Here is a 20,435-nt window from a genome sequence, read left to right on the forward strand (position 1 = left end):
TGTGAACTTTTTCTTAAACAGGTTCTTAAGCCCTGGTCTACGGTTCCAGTAACTATAGTCCAATATAAGTGGTTTCCTTTGCAATCTCATTTAAGCATTCAAAAACATTATTCCATGAGACATGCTTAAGTACTCCTGCTCTGAAAAGGGAAGAACTTCTGCTCTTCCTCCTTGTTGCTCCAGTCAGCAGGTCATGGCAAAAATGGACACAAACTGCCCATCATTACGGTGTAGTCATAGTTTGGGCAGTTTCATCCTTTTGTCTTTTGAGAGTTTAGTAGTGATGGGCAAACTACAGCCTGCGGGCCAGATGAAATGCTCTATCCTACCACACGATATTATTCCTAATCTGATGAATGCAATGAGTAGGATACAATACAATGAAACTTTGAAAGAGTTGCCTTAGAATCAGACTGAGAGATGAGCATTTCCTTTCCTTTGGCCCCCTCTTTAAAAAGTTTGCCCATCACTGGTTTAGTGGATTTTTGTTTTAGTGTTTCCCCTTATAGTTTCCCTATATTCTACTCAATCATTTGAATTAGTTGTCAGCTTGGGCTATAATTAAAGGGAGTTATAATAATAACCCACATTTATAAAGCACTTTACAGTTTACCAAATGCTCTGATAGCAATCTATTAGGTTGTTTTTTTCCAAAGAACCCTTGGAAAAGTTATTCTATGAGCAGTTCATTTAGAAATCTAACAATCTACTCTCTCAATATGCAAATTTAGAAAATTCTTAACTTTTTATCCAACCTTTATAATTTGCTTTGCAATGGAAAATAGAGCATAATGGTTTTGATGCCTGATTTAGGGAAAGCCAAAAACCATGTTTCCATGTGGTTTTCAACAATGAGTATCTAATACACAAAATAAACATTTTTATTCTTTTTGTCACTATCCATTTCTCAAGATAAAGACAAGATTAATTTAGAGGAAACCAAGTTTCTCTCTTAAAATTTGGTTTTCCTCTTGGTTTCTATGTCCATTCAAGATCTGAAAAATAAATCTTCAAGCCACATTCAAACCTGAAACCTAACAAAGTAAGTTGTTAAGCCCAAATGAACTTTTATAATGGGAAGTGCACTGAAGTGAAATAGGAAAAATTAATAGCATGATCTGTTGTGTATAGATGCAAAGCATGGAATCCCTGCAAAGGTACAGGGATACCGGATTCCATGCTTTGCATCTGCACACAACAGATCCAATAGTTCAAAATTCCTGAGACTAGAGACATTTGCCATCTGCTCCTCATAACTGCTACAATAAAATTTTAGATCATGAACGTAAAGATATGAGTAATCTGTATACAACTGCAATCCTGTCAATATGAAAAGTAGTTTTGCCTTACTAAAATAGGACAAGAATTTCAAGGTTTTAATAAAGTCACTAAATTTCAGTGTTTTGTTCTCTCTTTATTTAAACACAAATACATTTACAGCATGCAGGTTAAATTAAAACTATATGGCGTCTTCCCCAAACCAATTATCTTTGAATGTATCTTCACGCACTGAAATTAGGTCAACATATTCCACAGGTAGATTCAGACTCTTATTGTCATCTCATGTCAAATTTAGAGTTACACACAGTAGTGAGTCAGTAACCTTAAATTATGCAAATAATTTAATTGATCACCATGAATAAATATTATTCTTTTATTTCACTGAGTTTTTCTTCTAAATCATTTAAAGAGACAATTCAGAGGAACATAAAAATAAAATCCACTCCATAAAAGGAATACTGCAAATTTAAACAGCATTGCATCAGGGTCCTATTAGAGATTGAAAATATTCATTTACAAACAGTAAATGTTCTGTTCCACTGACCTACCATAGCAGAACCAAAGAGTATTTCCTTTTAAAAATTTTAGATGTAATTCTTGGTAAACTTTGCAAAAAGTTTAAAATTAGAAATTAAAAAATTATTAAGATATAAAAAGGTAATCTAAATTTTGAGCTACATGCTAGTTACAATTGCACTGTTACACAGCAATGTTCAGCACCGATACCCATGATACTTTACTTAACAGGAATGAAACTACCATATACAGACAAAAAGAGAAAAAAAATCTGCTTCATTTATGTATATTTCCAAGGAAACCAGTTTTCAGTCAGAAGTAAAATACAAATGTCTAAGCATATGCATCCATTAGGCAGGCAATGATAAAAGTGTTTTCTTTTAGAAAACTCTTGTCTACATCACAATTGCTGAAGGATTTTCTTTCTTAGCAAAATCGCCTATCTTGCTGCACACAAAAATTTCAGCTTGAATTTTGGAGTGCTTCTATTTTGAACAGTCCTAAAAGCAACAAAACTGCTTTAAGGGCTACAGACTGCAACAGCCAGGATATCTGGCTGCCAATAAAAAAATAAATAAATAAATTCAACCTTTAAATCAAAATTATTATAAAAAGTGGAAATTACAGTAGTTAAGGAAATAGAAAAATAAGCCAATTAGGGTCTGAAACTTCTGACAATGGCTCCAAATTTCATAATACAAATATTTGTATATAAAACTTTGCTAAAAAGTTATTTTGCTACCAATATCCTAATATAGAACTTCAGAGTTCCTATACTATCTGATAGCTCCCATGCTCTGACTTTCCCCTAAATCCTGCTAAAACCCCTAAAAGAAGCAAAGATTTGAAATTTGTTTTCCATATCACTGATATTACTTTCTAAATGAAATTGCTGATTCGTTTCGATCCTCTGAGGAAGAATTGGGAGTAATAGGTAAAAAGTCTAGAACTAATTACAAAAGCATGGACTAAAGCCAACAAAAGAAAACCATTTTATTTCATGAATATGCTAATGACTCTTGCAAACAAGGCCAAAAAGAAAAGATTCATTTAATATAAAAGGTTTGGAGTAAACATCCCAATATTTCTAGACTAAACCAGAAATAAATTATAGTGTACAACTCAGTGTAGAACAGGCTTAAAACACACCTCAGGGATAGGTGACCAAAATAAACTCATTCCTACTATTTTATGTGCATCAGTGTGTTTTATTTAATTATCTAACTGTAAGCTACTTCACATTTTCTCAATTTCCAAAGGCTAAATTCAGGTCATTGATATAGTACTGATAATGCGAGAGAATAAGAAATTAAATTTAATTCTAGTTCTTTTTGCTATGTTAGAGATGATAAATTAACTGTCAGATTTTCGTGCTAGCTAGCAGGCTAACCGGAATGAAGCAGGATATTTTCACCCCCTCAAACTATATTGTATATAGAATCAGAAATGCATAAAAATGTTCCTTTGCCAAACCAACTCTCTTGTGTAAACTCAGGTTTACTCGTTAACATATAGTATTTATTTCAAAGTAACCTGGAAACAGGCATTTCATCAGATTAACAGTTAAGCAGCCTTGTTGAAACTGAAATGTCTAGTTATGCAGTTTCAAGATTTCAGTGCCCAAGTAATTTTCAGAAGCACACTAGAAACTATACAAATAATTTTTAACTTTGATGTAATTTTCAGGAGTCCTTATGTGCTGCCCTGATACATATAGTGGGACACATAGTGTTATAAGTGGTAAAACTTAAAATATCCAATCTAAACTCCAACCTTGTTCCTTGTTTCCTAAAACAAGAAAACACACACAAAAGAAGGTAGGTAACTGAAATGATCTTTTTTTAACCTGTAGAGTACATTCAACTTGGCACAGTGCAGACTAAATTTAAGACATGAAAGACAACTTGTGTCATGAACAGGGCTACACTCTGAAATTAAACATCAATTTTCCAAGACGCCAAAATTGCACTCTAGTTGTGCTGAGAATCAGCAGAATTTGCAAGATGAGTTGGGTGGGAAACAGCTGTACAGGCCAGGTATAATTTATACATTTAAAAAAGTTATAATCCTATAATCCCTGGAGGGGTGAGATTATAAGTCATGGAATGAGGCTCTCTCTCTGCTTGATAACACATCAACTTCAACAGCTGAAAGGAAAAAAGCAAAGAGAAATTAGTATTTAAATTGACAAATAATTTTTGATTTTCTGCTGTAACTAGGAAGATGTTGTAACTAGGTTTTGAAACAGATGATGAAAACTGATCAATAATCAAATACTTAAAAAAAAACCACTATAATGACCATCTTACTCTCCAAACTTAAACAAACAAGCAAAACCCTCCTTTTATTTAGCATCATTTGGACAGCCTGGAAAGGGAAAACAAATAAGCTAACAAAACCTAACAACTCTTTTAAATCTCTAGAACCATGATCATTTTAGTTATGTTGGCAGGCATGGCAGAAGGGAAATGAAAAGGCAGAGACAATAGAGAATGTAGGAAGAGCAAAGAGGCAAATGGGACAAAGAGGGAGGAGAGATGAAGGAAAGAACCAAAGAAAGGGGGTAAAGAGGAAGAATGTTACCCACAATTCTATCTGGTGCTGTAGGCCTGCCTACCCCAGAGAGTAGTACTGACTAAATTTAGCCCCTAGATAGCTTGGCAATAATAGATTCAGCCATAGTGATGATTGTCAGTGAGATTTCGAATTGTTTTTTCTAGGAGAAGGGACAAGTCTGAACTATTCCAGTCACACTGGCATTTTAAAGATAAGATGATCTCAGGTTACTCCAAGAAAACTTCTGCACTGTTACTTTACAGCTATTCTTTAGGTTGGTGGGGTCTTTAATATAAAGAATCAACAACAAAATGAATTCAGAAATGATTATTTAAAAATAGCTGCAAGTGCCAATCTATCTAAGTATAGAGAGAGGATTCTATCTCCCTCATGTGGTAAAACTGCTATTACACTCGACTCAATACCACTCAAAACTCAATTTAAGCACAATATTGTCCTTTCCTCTGTTCACAAGAAGCAGTTGTCCAGCTTGTATGTGATATCCACTATAAGGTCTGTCCACAAAAGCTGAGGGGTTGTTTTTAGTGCAAGGAATTCTCAGGTTTTCTAAAGAGCAGCCCACACAGGAAGCAAGCAGTCTAAATGATCATGCATCTCATTCAAATTGGGATCAATAAGTAAAGGCAAGCAAATATCAGAACTGCTTAAAAATAAAATTCTTTGAATTCTTCCTTCTAATCAAACAGATCAAGAGATGCTTCTTTGAGGTCATTTCTGAGCAGATGGGATGGAACCTATGAGCTTGTTCAGAGAAGGGTGGTCAGGTGCTGGCTGAATTTTTCTAACCAAAATAACTGAGGAAATTAGCCATTATGTCACCAAGGGATTATTTAGGACAGTGGTTCCCAAACTTTTTTGGCCTACAGCCCCCTTTCCAGAAAAAAATTATTTAGTGCCCCTGGAAATTAATTAAAAAAATTTTTTTAATAGCAATTAATAGGAAAGATAAATGCACCTGTGGCCATCACTGCTCCCTGGATCGCTGCAGCACCCACCAGGGGGCGGTGGTGCCCACTTTGGGAATCACTGATATAGGATTTGTAAAGATGGGAGTAACCAAAGTGAAATTACATATCTTTAAAGCATTCATGATATATCTGATGATAGTATTTTTTTTGAAAGATTGTGAAGGTATAAGACGAGATACTGGGCAGGGAGTCAGAAGTCAAATGATACTGGCTCTGGCAACTAACTGAATATCCTTTAAAACCATACAACTCTGGGCAAGTTAGTTAACATCTTTAGGCTTTAGTTTTCTCATTTGTAAAGGAGACAAAATAATTTCAAAGATTCTGTCCTAAGGGCAGCAAGGTGGCTCAATGGGTTGAGAGCCAGGCTTAGAGACAAGAGGTCCTGGGTTCAACTCTAGCTCCAGACACTTCCTAGCTGTATGACTCTGGGCAAGTCACTTAACCCCCATTGCCCAGCCCTTGCCGCTCTTGTGCCTGGGAACCAATACACAGTATTGATTCTAAGATGGAAGGTAAAGTTAAAAAAAATATATCTGGTCCAGCCCTAAATTCTTTGACTAATTTTTCTAAACAGGCGAACTTCCATTCCGTTTTGCTTTGTTTCTTACCACAAATCAAACAATTATTAGGTGATTACCATGCACCTGTACAGCCCTGTGCCAGGTTCTGGTGTAAGTGCTGCATCCATGAACCGCATAGCCTAGTAATGAGTTACACCAAAGACATAAACTGTACAGTAAAAATAGTGCAAGTTGAGCATGAAAAGCACCCATTCTGTCCTATGTCCTAGGGTCCAAGAGGAAAGGCTACAGAGGAAGTGGCGTGACTGCAGAATTAGGAAAAGAATTGTGAAGTCTCACTGGAGCTGTTCCTGAAAGGTTCTGCAGGATTCCCACAGGCAGAGATGGGAAGGAGGAGAAGCGGTGAAGAGCCTGAGAATGGTGTGCACAAAGGCTGCCTGCAGGACAGTGAGGTGTGATGGGAGAGGGAAAGGAGTTCAGCTTCAGGGAAGTGCAACACAGAGAAGGAAGGTGGAAGAGAAGGCTGGGGAGGGGAGGCAGTCTCCATTTTGGAAAGGACTTTGGAAGGGTGAGAGAGATAGATAATTTTCCTCATATACAGTTCAGAGCCATCATTAGCACAAAGGATGGTTCAAGGGAAAGGGGAATAAAACTGGGAAGGCAGATCGATCAGTTAAGAGGGGACATTCAGATGTGAAGATCAAAGTTGCTTGCTAAGGTGGAGGCAGCAAGAACACAGGATTATCTGAGGGAGTATGGGGGGAGACTGACATGACCTGACACATGGCTGAATGTCTGGGAAAGGCAAATGCCAAAATGGGGAAGAAATGATTAGAAAAGAGCTCCCCCCTCCAGAGCTATTTAACAAGTTAAGGAAGTCTAAAACTATGGACAAGTAATTATAAGAAAGTCAGATGACAATAGTTGCCTGAGAGAGGTCATTAGGAAGAGCTCTAGGAGAGATCTAAGGAAACAAAGATCGCTTCTACTGGGATGATGAGGGAGCATCTGAGGCCTTAATAACAGACTCTATATTTTTATTTCATAAGTAGTCATTATCAAATGTTTTCTACTGAATTCTTATCAGATTTTTCCATTAATTGTTTCAAACCTTGACTCTGACCCTCTCCTCAAAAGTAATTTATTCTCGTTTCAAAGTATCTTTGTCAGAGTTGCCAGAGCATAACCATTTCAAAGATAGAAGTATTACTTCCATCACAAATACACATTTAATTATGGATCTCTCATTCAGTACGAAGTCTGTTTTTCCAAGTAAAAATTAGTTATTAGATAAGTGTTTTAAAAGTACCTTCGATTAGCACATATGTACTTCACCAATAATAAAAATTAGAATCTACTTAGGAATCTTGATTCTAACGAGCCTTCAAAAAAAGTTATTAAAACATTTCAAAATCAGTATCTCAATTAAGTTTTTCTTTTTTTCTCTGATTCCCAAATGAGCAAGCCAAAAAACAAACAAACAAACAAACAAACAAACAAACAAAAAACCAGAAAATTCAAATGCTTACACTTTGTCTTGCCTGCCTCCACCACCACGAACTGCCACCGGCTGGCTATTCTGAGGAAATGCACCTCCCCCACGAATTGCACTTGGATGAGTTGGAGAAGCAGCTGGATGCTGTCCAGGACGGATGGGCTTAGCTAAATGAGAATAAAGAATGACTTTAGAATAACATTTATCACAATCATTTATCACAATTTTTTCAAGCAACTAAATTAGCACAAATTTTTCCTCCATCAGAAAATATCCCAACATCTCTTCTTAAAGAGTCTTCGTGTCTTTTAAAGTTTGAGCTGGGGAAAAAAAAGTGTTCTACTAATACATCCCAAAGTGTCCCAAAAATCAATCAGATGAGTTTTTCATATCTACCTACACACTACTTAAGATTCTAGAAACAGATCAAAATCTTCTTCATCAACTTCAATATTTGAACCCTCCTAGATGAAACCACAGCTCCTTAGAGGCTCCTGGACTTCTTCAGTTTCTGCTTACTTCAATGAACCTGCAGGCTAGACAAGGCTTTGGAGCTGGGTAATGATGGAGTCACTTCTTCTAGTCCATACTCCGCCTCACTCCCTTAAGCTAGTTGTGTCCTCCTCTGAGTATGTGTATGTGTGTATTTATGCACAACTTGTTGCCCCCAAAAGGGGCCCTCCTTATGGGGCAGGAACTTTTACTTTATTTTTGTATGTCTAGTGCTTAGCATATAATAGGCACTTCATGCTTCCTTACTGATTGAATAAATCATGAAATTACTTTAGAGGAGGAATATACACAATTTAGATCTTCCTACTAGTAATGGTGATTATGGGTAGGTTATTAAGTGACACAGAAGTCAGACTTTTATGAAGTGATTACAATAAAAAAGCAATTCATCTTCCTTAGAGATTAAAACATAACTAAACATAGTCTAAAATGTTCTGCCACAGAGGTGCTGACCATGCAGTATGCTGCACAAACCAGGTTAAAAATGTAATTATAGGAAATACTTAACAAAATAAACATAAAACAGAATATTACTTAGTTTCCTAAGTCAATGGGGCAGGAGCCCAAGAGGATCCTTATTTATGGTATAGGGGTTGAGTTTCTTTGGAATTAACTGAACTCCTCTACTTTTGAGTAGTTCATCGAAGTTGTAGGATATGTAACATTCTAAGAAAGGTTCTTTAGAGGGAAAAAAAAATCCCAACCACTTTCTTTTAGAACACCTGCCAACATCAGCCATGCTCTAGCTAAGGCACTTTCACCCTCCAGGCCTTCCTGCCTACTTAATTCTTAGCCCCAAGTCATGTGGCTTCTCCCCTCATCTCTGTTGAAATTACTCTTCCAAAAGTGCCTCCTCCTGACAGTCAAATCCAATGTCCTGTTTTTAGGCCTACTGTCTCTGACTCAGTGCCCAGTCTCAGTTTTTTTCCTGCCTCATTTTCTCTCTGCTGGGTCCTCTCCTTTTCCTGCACTTGAAATGTGGGCATTTTTGGAAGTTCTGTCTCACACCCTCTTTTAAATCATTCTGTAACTTAGAGGTAACTACCCATAATCACCATTACTAGTCTCCCATTTTGTGAGGAGCTACATTTCATTTCCCTAAGAATAGAGACTTTGTGTGATTACAAAATGTATGTGGGGTATGATCCCTCTTACTGGAAGAGTATTTATGAGAAGAAGGAGGAGAGAGTGAAGTAATTAGTTTCTGTATCTGTTTATTTCTTCTAGATGTTTAGAAGGGCCACAAATGGCCCTTCACTATTAATAATAATCCATAACTCATTGAAGTCAGTGCTTCCTTGGCATGTACCCTCAAATATGCTGCTTTTGAATAGCAGATTTACCTTCAGATATAGCTTAAAGTTCATTTATTGATAGCTATGAAAACAAAGCCTTAAGAACTCTTGGCATAAACAGATGAGAAAAATGAACCTTAAGAGGGGATGGACTAAATGCAGAGTAAGACACACATTCTTAGACACGGCCAATGCGGGAATTTGTTTAGATTGTCTATGCTTATTTATTATAAGGATTTTCTTCTGCTCTTCCAATGGAGGGAGAAAAAACAAATGCTTGCTAACTGAAATTAATTTTTTTAAGCAAAAAAAAAAGTATGATATTATTAACAAGGGTGAAGGATCAGAAATAGAAAGAGAGCTTGAAAGTTGTACTGGTACCTTCCTATTTTATAAGATCTAAAGGAAGCTCTCCATCAAGCTGGATGAATTCTCCATAGAGACTTATGCAAGGTCTTGGGCAAGAATCACATGGCAGGAAAAGGCACAGATAGATTTCAAATTGCTTTGTTAAAGGGAATTCCTAAAACTGGTGAAATTAAAAATCCCTTTCATTGATGATCTATAATATCTGCCAGTGGAAAGCATCCCCACCCCACAAACAAATATAACCCACCAAATAAATATGTTGTGATTTCATTTAACACTGTTTTTAGAGAATTACAAATTCAAGGATTAACTAACCATTTAGCAACATGAACAAAATACTGATTTAACAAATTATTAAAACAGTATTTTTTCATGCTGATGATCCATTTAATTCCATAGCAAGATAATTCAGATAGATAAGCAAATAACAAAGCTTGATAACTTAAGCATACTCCTATACATATATGTTTGCATTTGGCTTTACTTTTGGCATACTTTCATAGTATTTACTTCTAGAATTTCTGGTTCTGGTTTTAGTTTATAGTTTTTCTACCCACTACATATTGCACTCTGACCAAAGACTGTAAGCACAGAGGGATGTGCTTTTTATTTTTAAATGGAAAAGTGTTTTGGTTAATATTTTGAAGGTTAAGTAAAAGTCCTCTGAGTTTTTGAGCACACATAGCATATCTGAAAAAAAATCATTACTTGGATAAATGAAAATTATTTGGTTTAAAAAAAAGTTAAAAACTCTTCTCCATGCTCTACTAACCAATCTGTGCAGAATGTCCCCTCCTGGCCATGTTCTTTGATCTGACTGCTTCCTTAATCCGATCGACTTCTTGCTGATACCGTTTACGATCCCGAGAGGCATTCTCTTTGGCTTCTTTCAGAGCAGACTCCAAAGCTTTAACTCTCTCAGCCGTAGCTCGAAGTCGTTTTTCCAATTTTGGAAGCTCACAGCGAAGGTCTGCATTATCACGTACCAACTGAGGGTAAGTCAAAGAGAATACATTATTCTCTTCAGAAAACTAACCACATTTTACTAAAAGGCATTAATTAAAAAAAAAACACAATTAGGGCAGGGGCACAGCTGAGGATACACGTCTCTCCCAGAGAAGCCCTAGGAATGGAGGAGGAAGAAGAGCCTTTTGGCTGGGGAATCTGAAGACCTGAGCAGAAATCTCAGCTCTAACATCTACCCACTGATGACTTTTCCCAAGTCCATTGTACTCAGACATTCATTTATCCCCAATATAAAACAGAAAGGAAGTGTGGCAAAACGGAAAGAGAGCTGGCCTCAGCTGCTGCCTGGGACTCATCCTGTGCCATCCTGGCTAAGTGCCCTAGACTCTCAGGTCTTGAGACAACTCTCCTCTCAGTGAGCAGGTACAGCCATGTTATCGCCATTTTATTACCTGTTTGTGCACTTTAGTGAGCTGTTCAAGATTATTCTCAAGAAAGGAGATCTTCTGCTTTTGAGCAGCACTTCCTCCTGTGTCATCGGAATCAATCTCTGCACTCTGAGGACAAAAAGACAATGATCCAAACATATTTACTTATTTATTAAAGCCCTTACCTTCCTCTTGGAGTCAATACTGTATATTGGCTCCAAGGCAGAAGAGTGGTAAGGGTGGGCAATGGGGGTTAAGTGACTTGCCCAGGGTCACACAGCTGGGAAGCACCTGAGGCCAAATTTAAACTTAGGACCTAGGTCTCTAGGTCTGGTTCTCAATCTACTGAGCTACCCAGTTGCCTCCTTTAGTTATTTAATAAAACTAAGATAAACTAAAAGCATAAGAGTAAAATTTATAGATAAAATTAAAAGCCATTAGCAGAATCTCAATGGTGTTAAATGTAAATTACCTTTTTAACTCTCGTGGCCAGGTCTTGAACAAAGAGCTTCCGAAGGTTGTGTAAAGTCTGGAGTTCTTTTGCCTTGAATATAAAACATTTTTATAACTTGATATTTCATACTTTGGGTAAGTGTAAAAACCAAAATTTTAAAAATTCTCTTACCACAGTCTCTTCTAAACCCTTCAGGTCTTGCCTAGCTTGTTCTCGCCTGTCTTGCATAACACTAAAAATATCAAATTAAAAAATATATATTTACATGTAGATATGCATGTTCACGTGTCAATTTAATCTTTTGCTTCAACAAAATCTGATTTTATGTAATAGGGTGAGAGAAAAAACATCTTTTTTTTAAATAGAAGCAAGACTGTTGAGTGAATAAGAAATTTAAGCTGAAAATCTTCCATTTTAACATTATAATTTGTTTGGAGCCTAAGACCCCTATGGGGTAAAATTATTTGATTGAAGTGGTGAACAAAAAGAACCAATAAACGGTGTGAATTAAGTGTTCTTAAATCAAAACAACGATTATAGAATGAGGTAGTTAACTGGGAATTAAACAGTTTTATTATTATTATTAATTATCAGATATTAAATTATCAGAGAAGAGTAAGATATGTTTTGCACTAAAACCATACTGAACATAAACCAGTTATCTTTTGATGCATCAGAAGGCTCTATATATATGCTCTTACATGCCTTAGGGTATTTATTGTGACTAGTCATAGTTGAATGGTAGTATAGATACATGAGATATGGGTGACTGGGACTAGCCCTGTCATTACAACCCACTCTAGAAGATGATGGTTTTAAAATAAACCTCCAATATCAGCTAGTCTGTTCTCTTTTTTTATAAGGTAGAGGAGCAAGAACACTGTAGGATTAGTTATGAGAGTTTTCTATATCACAGACTATTATTTCCAAAGGGACCTGGTTGACTTAAAGAATAATCAAGCACTAACTATATCTGCTATCTAGAGAATTCTTAAGTAAAGAAAAACACCTCTCCTTAATGATTCATGTCTGGGAGCAATCAGCTCACCCAATGGCACCTGCAGGGGGCAAGTCCATATTGCTTATTAGTTGAATGTATTAGTTAAGCAAAATAATTATTGTTACTTTAAAATCTAAGAGAAGTTCCATTTGCCTGGGGTCAGGTGAACTTCATTTTCCTGTAGTCTGTATATTGAGCCCAGCTTCAACTCATTATTCCAATTCCATCTCATATTTTAGGCTTTGCTAAAATTTGTACTCACGTAAGTTCATGTAATTTCCTGCTTTTTTCTTGATCTGTAGCTTTCAACTTCTCATGTTCAACTCTTAGGCGTTCCTGCTCTAGCATCATTTTCTGATTCTGGCTATTAAAAAAAAGATATAGGTAATATTACCATTTGATAAAATATATTAAAATACTCAGAAAAGTGTTAAGGCTTTTCAAAGTTTTTATAGTCAAATTTTTCCCAATATTGCTTTCCTATTTTACTACGTGGCTATGTATTTTAAAAAGCCAAATATTATTATTCATAGAGCCTACCTTTTTGACACATATCTCATACTGTTTTACACCCAGACATGCATAAATGGTAATATATAAGTAAGGACAATAGTTCCTATGCATTTGTTTGGATTCTAATAATTATTTTACTTACATTGTCCCAGGATTTTTTTGAGGAAATTCTACCACCCCATTTTAAAATTTAAAAAACTTTCAAAGTTTCAAAAATTTTCACTCAAAGCTTATGGTATTTCTTTCTTTCTTTTAAACCCATACCTTCTGTCTTAGAATCAAAACTGGTACCAAGCAGAAGAGTGTTAAGGGCTATGCAACTGGGGTCAAGTGACTTGCCCAGGGTCACAGACCTAGAAAGCACCTGAACTCAGATTTGAGAGCTTATGGTATTTCAATACAAATTATTTTTCAGAAAAATATCTTGCCTGCAGTTTTGATTTCTGCATTTGTATAAAGTTTCAAAATTCAAAGAAAAAGCTATCCTAAAGATACTTTTATCTATTTATATATCCAAAAATTATTCTACTTTCCTCATTTAATCTCTCTAAATATACTTTTTTGAAATAATTTTAAATATATAAGCAACTATATTAAAAACAAAAATCAAACACTTACTCTTGAAGATCAGTGATAAGTTTTTCTTTTGCATCGACTTCATCTCTCAGACTACTAATTTGTTTTTGATGAGTCTCTCTATGGCTTTGTATCTGTTGCTCAACAGCTTGCTAAAATAGTAATGGTTTTTAAAACAACAACAAAAAAATTGGTCAACAATAAATACTGATGCATTAAAACAATCAAGATTAAAAGATAAGAATGAGCTTACTTTAACTTCATTTGCAGTCTGAACCTTATTTAGATGCTCCTTTTCCATTTCATGGACTTTCTCTGGTCAGAGAAAAGGAAAACAATGGGAAGTTTCTAATATAGATTATATAGAGAGTATATTTTTCTGTGGAAATAATTCAGTCCACCCCAAAACCTTCTCGATTATTCACAATCTAAATTGCAAATCTTGCCCCAAAGACATTAATAGTAAATTTTCTGTTAATAACCACAATCTCTATTGATAAACTGAATTCCTTAATTTTTTTTTACTTTACATATACAAAGTCTCTTGAAATTCAAACACTTAGTTCCTTTCCTGGTTCTAGGAAGGCTGAAAGAAGACAGACAATTCTATTCAGGCTGACGCTGCTTCCTATCAGACTGAGAATTATTTATTCTAAAATGCAGCAGTAGGCTATAGGGAAAAGGAAGACTATAATTCTTTATGGCTCAAGTGTTCAAAGCAACTTCATTAATATGTTTGAATTCCCAGATTAGTTATAATATCTATTAAAATGTAATTTCAAAAAAACAAGTCTCTGCCTCTACTACCTTCCATTTATGTAAATAAAAGTTGACTGAATGGAAGAATTAACACGGATGGTTTCTGAAAAGCCAGTGATACAAGAATCAAAATCACAAACCTGGCTTTGCTTAGACAGAGTGGGTAGCCAAAATTCAAAGGATGCTGAGCAAGTGAAATTTCTGGGGCCTCAGTTTGTTGGCATGAAGGGAATATCCTCAAAATGCATATGTATAATCCAAAATGAAAGAAATATATCCACTGGATAACAAGGAATTAACATACCTTGTGCCCGCAGCTGGACTAATTCTTCATTAAGGGAGTCCACAGATTCCTCCAACTGCCTTTTCTTTTGCTCAACATTCTGAAGGTATTCAGTCAATGACTTGATTTTTGCTTCATGCTTTCAAAGGAAAAAAAAAAACATATTTGAAGACATTTGAAGAGGGGAAAAAAATCTCAACCATTTTGGTAGTAAAAGAATCTTTTAAAAAATCAGAGTTGGGAGCAGTTAGGTGGCTCAGTGGGTAGAGAGCCTGGAGAAGGGAGGTCCTAGATTCAAATCTGGCCTCAGATACTCCCTAACTGTGTGATCCTGGCCCAGTCACTTAAATCTTATTGCCTAGCCCTTTCCACAATTCTGTCTTGGAACCAATACAAAGTATTACTTCTAAGACAGAATGAAGAATTTAAAAAAAAAAAAGAGTTCAGGTGATTAGTTAATTAATATCGAGACATATGTTTTTGGACGTGGCCAACGTGGGAATTTGTTTTGCTGGACTAGTTGTATTTGTCATTGAGGTTTTTTTTTCCTTTTCTTTCCTTTTTAAAAAAATTTTCATTATCGGCAAAAGGAACAAGAGATAATAATAAAAGTTAAAAACAAAAACAAAAACCCAAAAAACAAATGTCTGGCAAACTAAAAAATTACCTAAATTTGAAGTCTTAAAGCACTTGGCATGTGCCAACTAGAAAACAATAGTCTTGAAGGGAGGTCAATGGTGATGTTTCTATGCTTTTTTCTACTTCTCTTCACCTTGAGAATATTCCCCTATGCCTTACTCATTCCATTTCCAGGAAGTTACCCCACAGTAAAGCATAATTTTCTGACAATAGTTCCGTATCACTGGTTGTTAATTTGTTTACTATGATTCCCAAGACCCTTTCTTACTCCTAAACATTCTGTTTAATAAGAATATGAAAATGGACACATGAATCTATTAGTATTGTGAAGTACTGAAGAAACTCTAAGCATTAGCAGCAGATTCTCATTTCAACATTTACCAAAGCAACTACTCCAGACCTTCTCCATAACCCTTAAATCCCTTTCCCTGACTTCATTGATGAGCCTGTCACTTCCTTTATTGCAGAGGCTGTCAACTTGAATTAACTTTAAACACTTTCCCTCTTTTCCTGTTTCAAAATATGAGGCTGTTCTTCTTGCCAAAGCGAATCCCTTTCTATGTGTTCTGGATCCCATCTTGAGACCATGCTCCTCCTATTCATCATTTTTGGCTTTTTGCATCAGAATGAAAGAACTTCAGAGTTGAATAAAACCTCTGTGGCCATCTAGCCTAACCCATTTCAGAGATTCCCCTCCTCACTATACCACAGGACATATCCAAGGAGAAAACCACTGCCTCCCAAAGCAGCCCATTCCGTTTTTGTACAGCTGAATTATTGGGAAGCTTTTCCTGACATCAAGTCTAAATGTGCCTCTGCAACTTTCCCCTGCTGCTCTTAGTTGTACTCTTTGGGGTCAAGTAGATGACAGCTCTTCAACTGAAGGCATTCAGTAAACAGTACCAGGTGCTTCAGATGATCCTGATACAGCATGAATGCCTTTCGCTAAATGCCACTCAGCTTATTAATGCCATTCCTATACTGTGGCACCTGGAACTGAACATGCCATTCTGGGTGTGATCAATGCAAAATAAAATGGCATTGCTATTCCTGGCTAGCATACATTTCTTAACAACATAATGACTTTTGGTTACCATGTCACAATGTTGATGCGCACTGAGTCTGTTCACTAAAAATTAGTTCTTTTTTAAAGGATTATTATCTAGCCAACCTTTGCCATCCTGTACATGTGAAGTTGATTTTTTGAACAAATGTGAATCTTTACACTTATTTATCAAATTTCATCTTATTCAATTTAGACTGTTAAAATCTTTTTCACTGTTAGTCATTCCTCCCATCTACATGTCAGCTGCAAATGTGAACACATCACATATGCCAATATCCAAATGACTGATAAAAATGCTAAGTCATTTTTATGTCCTGTCATTTGAAGGTCTTCTTCTAAGCTGACATCAACTATGAACCCTGAATGACTATCTACTCTGCCTGTATCTTTAGAACCAATTTTGTACCTTCCTAATTGTATTTTCATTTCACTTTTATTACACTACATTTTCTACAATAGCATTATAATCATTATTGAATGTATTTAAAATCTAAAAAAACTAAGATCTTGCAACATTCCCCTCATCTACCTGTTTAGCAACTACTCTGGGAAAAAATGGAAAAGTCATTCTGACAACTTGTTTCTAAAGAAAAACCATGGGAGATCCATGATTACTTCTTTTTTCTAGATTCTCACTAATCATCCATTTACTGAGGTTCTCAGATTTTGCCAAAAATTGGAGGGAAATTCACTACCCTGGATATTATACACTTTATTTTCTTTAATTTTTCAAAGCAGGGACTTAGTCCTTCTTGAATCCTCCCCAAACTCTTACCTTTACGGCCTAAGCAGTTGGATCATATGGATACCAAGGGTATCCTGCTGCTTTATTTTCTTATAATATTGTGGGTATGCATTTTTTCTATCTGTTATATTTATTAAGTTCATCTTCCTTAACAGAGAAAACAAAATACAAAATAAGCCACTTTGCCTCTTCTATAATCAATTACCATTCCCTTTTAAGTCTCTTTTTCCAGAAGATAGCTAAAGAACCCTTTTGTTTTTAGCCTCTGCCTCGGTTTCTTCTGAGGTAGATTTCTGCATGACCACTCTTCAACCTTTACATTCATCCTATAATCTGCTTTTCTTCCTCTCTTCACTCAATGTCTTTTAAAAATCTAAACTGAATGTTGAGATTTCCTTGTGCACATGCTGGTTACTGATACTTTCTTTTTTCCTTCTTTTTATAATCTCCTTCCTTTTTTTAAAAAAACCCTTACCTTCCATATCAGAATCCATACTAAGTATTGGTTCCAAGGCAGAAGAGCAGTTAAGGGCTAGGCAATTGGGGGGTGGGGGGTGGGGGGGAGTAAGTGACTTGCCCAGGGTCACACAGCTAGGACGTGTCTGAGGCCAGATTTGAACCTAGGACCTCCCATCTCTAGGCCTGGCTCTCCATCCACTGAGTCACCCAGCTGCCCCCTATAATTTCATTCTTGAGAGTGTCTCATTCCTTCTGCGTGACTTTCCTCAAGAGTTTTAAGAAACTTCTGTGATTTTCAAGTCATACCCAGAAAAAAGAATTGTTCTTATCTCAAGGATGAAGTGAATTCAAAGAGTTCTTGAGGAACGTCCTAGATGGTCTTGTTTCAGTCTTTATTCTCCAGAATGGGTGAATGGGTTTTTTGATAGGCCTTATTCCTCAGAAACTTGTCTCATTCTGGGATTTACCACCAGAGCAGTTCCTAAATCTTACTCTTAGTAGTCTTTTTTCTTGGAAGTAAAAATATACTCTGAGGAGGATGACTTTATTGAATAACAGATATAAACTATTCAGAACCCTCATATTAATTTACAATGTCACCCTGAAAAAATAAAAATGATTGTTCTTTCTGAATTAATCTCTATGCATTTTACTTCAGTTAAATTTTGGAAATGTTTTCCAAAAGTATTTTCCAACAAACCTTGTTTAAAATTAAGACCATAAAGACATTTAAATGATTGAACTCTAAAACTACATGTTAGAATACATACTTGTGATATACGAAGCTGACATGCTGCTAATTCTTTCTCATTTTCTTCCATTTTCTTATTGCTTTCTGCCTGTGTGCCTTCTAACTGTTTGCAGCGTTTTACCATTGTTTTTACTTCTGATTTCATTTTACTAATGTACAGTCTTGCAACAGTAAATTCTTCATCTATCATGCCAGTTCCTTCAGGCTGCTAAGAAGAAAAATTAAATTGATGTGAACACCAGAGCAATAAAATATTTCAGTGAATCCAACATATCAATAAAATTAATATCTGCAAAATCTGTGTGACATTTACTTAACTTCTGTTTGCATTTCTGTGGTTTATTCCTTTCAAATTTTGCTATAAAACCCAAGTCAATGAATCCTATCCTGTGAGTTGATTGCTAGGATTTTTGGTTTTGTTTGGGAAGGTGAGAGACTAGAGACAGTATTGCTGTTGAATAATTCACATACACTGAGTGTTTTCATTATCATTACAAATTTTCTCAATATTACTATAATGTAGAGATCTATGAAATCTGATATTGAAAAATGGTTCTCATACTTGAAAAGATAGAAAATTATTCGCTTAACCTATATCCTGCTTTAATTTCTTCTTCTCTTAAATTTCCACCATTTAAGAATACAATATCAAATATACATAACCATAGATAGGTTAAGAACAAAATCTAATATTAGGCCTAAAAAATTATAATTAATTCTGTCTCTTAAAAATTTTTATGAGTAAAATTTTCAACAAGCTTAGTCATCTCAGTTATAATATTGCTAGACAATGAATTGTTAATAAGTAGTTTAAGTTGTTATGAGAAAATCACTAAGTAGATTAAGAAAAAATGGTATCTAAGTCATATCACTTACTTTTCCTAATTTAAGAAGAGTACAGAACTACAGATGGAAGCTCAATAAAAATCTACTAAAATAGTATTAAATTATGTTAGATTGTCTCAAATGAAGTTAATTTTTGTGTCTCAAAGAAAGAACTAAGTCAAGGATGGAGAATTTTGCTGGATATTTTAGCTTGCTACAAAAATCAGATTTCCTTGCCACCTTAATGGACTTTTGGTTGCTTCTAAGATTAAAAGAGGGTTTTTAGATCATATTACTTTTGGAGGAGTGTGTCATAAGTAAAATGGTTGACATCAATTCATGTAGGTATGGTTTATGGTTGGGGTATTTACTTTGTAGCATATACCCTCTTAAATATAGCTTACAGAACAGGAAGTCTTATTTTATTTAATGCCTCCTAGGAACAAGAGAAAGGGATCGACAGATCTCCCCGCAAAGGGTCTTTGGACAGATTTGAGAGTATCTGTAAACTTGGATTGGAAAAAAAATTTACATCTTTACTAATCAGTTGGTTTTTTAATAGAATTTTTAAAATGCATTTAAAATATGATTTTGAGAAAAGTTCCATAACTTTCTCCAGACTACCAAAAGGGTCCACAACACCACCCCTGGTCTACAGATATACTGACAAAAAATAAAATTCTAGATATGGGTGACGATTTTGAGGAGGTACCGACTCTTCTTTTTACTCAGAGATATTTAATGTTTCTTCATTCAGTTAATGTTTATTAAGCACCACCACTATGTGTAGAAAAATCATTAGGCCTATTTTCTGAAGAGTTTACAATCTGGTAGAGATTATTAAATGAGCTAGCTATCCGGGGATTAAATGAGTTATTTTCCATAAGATCCGTTCCAGCTCTAAAATGGCTTCATAATACAAATCAAAATGAGTTACATGTGGATTTTTTCCCCCCATGCATGACAATATAAAGCTCTCAATGTGAAGACTATGGGTTTGAGTCCAATAGTGGGCATTTCTGTTGAGGTGGCAATGACAAAAGATCTGAAGTCAGAAGGACATGATTTCAAATCCTGGCTTTTATTCTAAGATCACTAAAATGGAAAGAACAGTGGTAGCTGAATCTAAGGACTTCAGCATAAATGCCAATCCTGCCACGTATAGTTGTGTTGCCTTAGGCAAGCCATTTAACCCTGCCAGGGGTGCATGAAAAAAAAAAAACAAACTTCTGGACAAAATAGCAAACAAAATTTGAGAAACAAGTTAACTGAGAGATAAAGTAAAAGTTTATTTTCCTTCCTACTTCTGGTAGTTTTAATAATGTACTGCTAAAATTCCTTAGTTGATAAATGGTAAAATAGAATAAACTATAGCTATATGAAAAAATGCTTTGAATCAAGAATAGAAAAATAAATGAAAGAAACTAAGATTC

The 20,435-nt window shown here is 35.4% G+C and overlaps 1 protein-coding gene across 1 annotated transcript in view; it reads right to left on the reverse strand.

Moving 5' to 3' along the window:
• Nucleotides 1–1,393: 1,393 nt before the first annotated feature.
• The window catches only part of KIF5B (kinesin family member 5B), a 66,284-nt gene continuing 47,242 nt past the window's right edge, over nucleotides 1,394–20,435 (reverse strand). The window contains exons 16-26 of the mRNA XM_044678621.1: nucleotides 18,197–18,385; nucleotides 14,539–14,656; nucleotides 13,729–13,790; nucleotides 13,518–13,627; nucleotides 12,649–12,750; nucleotides 11,558–11,618; nucleotides 11,405–11,476; nucleotides 10,957–11,061; nucleotides 10,311–10,527; nucleotides 7,396–7,528; nucleotides 1,394–3,944 (exon numbers count right to left, since the gene is read on the reverse strand). Of these exons, the coding sequence (XP_044534556.1) occupies nucleotides 3,938–3,944; nucleotides 7,396–7,528; nucleotides 10,311–10,527; nucleotides 10,957–11,061; nucleotides 11,405–11,476; nucleotides 11,558–11,618; nucleotides 12,649–12,750; nucleotides 13,518–13,627; nucleotides 13,729–13,790; nucleotides 14,539–14,656; nucleotides 18,197–18,385 (1,176 nt within the window). The 3' untranslated portion in view covers nucleotides 1,394–3,937. The remainder of the gene's footprint in view (nucleotides 3,945–7,395; nucleotides 7,529–10,310; nucleotides 10,528–10,956; nucleotides 11,062–11,404; nucleotides 11,477–11,557; nucleotides 11,619–12,648; nucleotides 12,751–13,517; nucleotides 13,628–13,728; nucleotides 13,791–14,538; nucleotides 14,657–18,196; nucleotides 18,386–20,435) is intronic.

Source organism: Gracilinanus agilis, chromosome 5 (genome assembly GCF_016433145.1).
Source record: "Gracilinanus agilis isolate LMUSP501 chromosome 5, AgileGrace, whole genome shotgun sequence".
Classification (NCBI taxonomy): Eukaryota; Metazoa; Chordata; class Mammalia; order Didelphimorphia; family Didelphidae; genus Gracilinanus; species Gracilinanus agilis.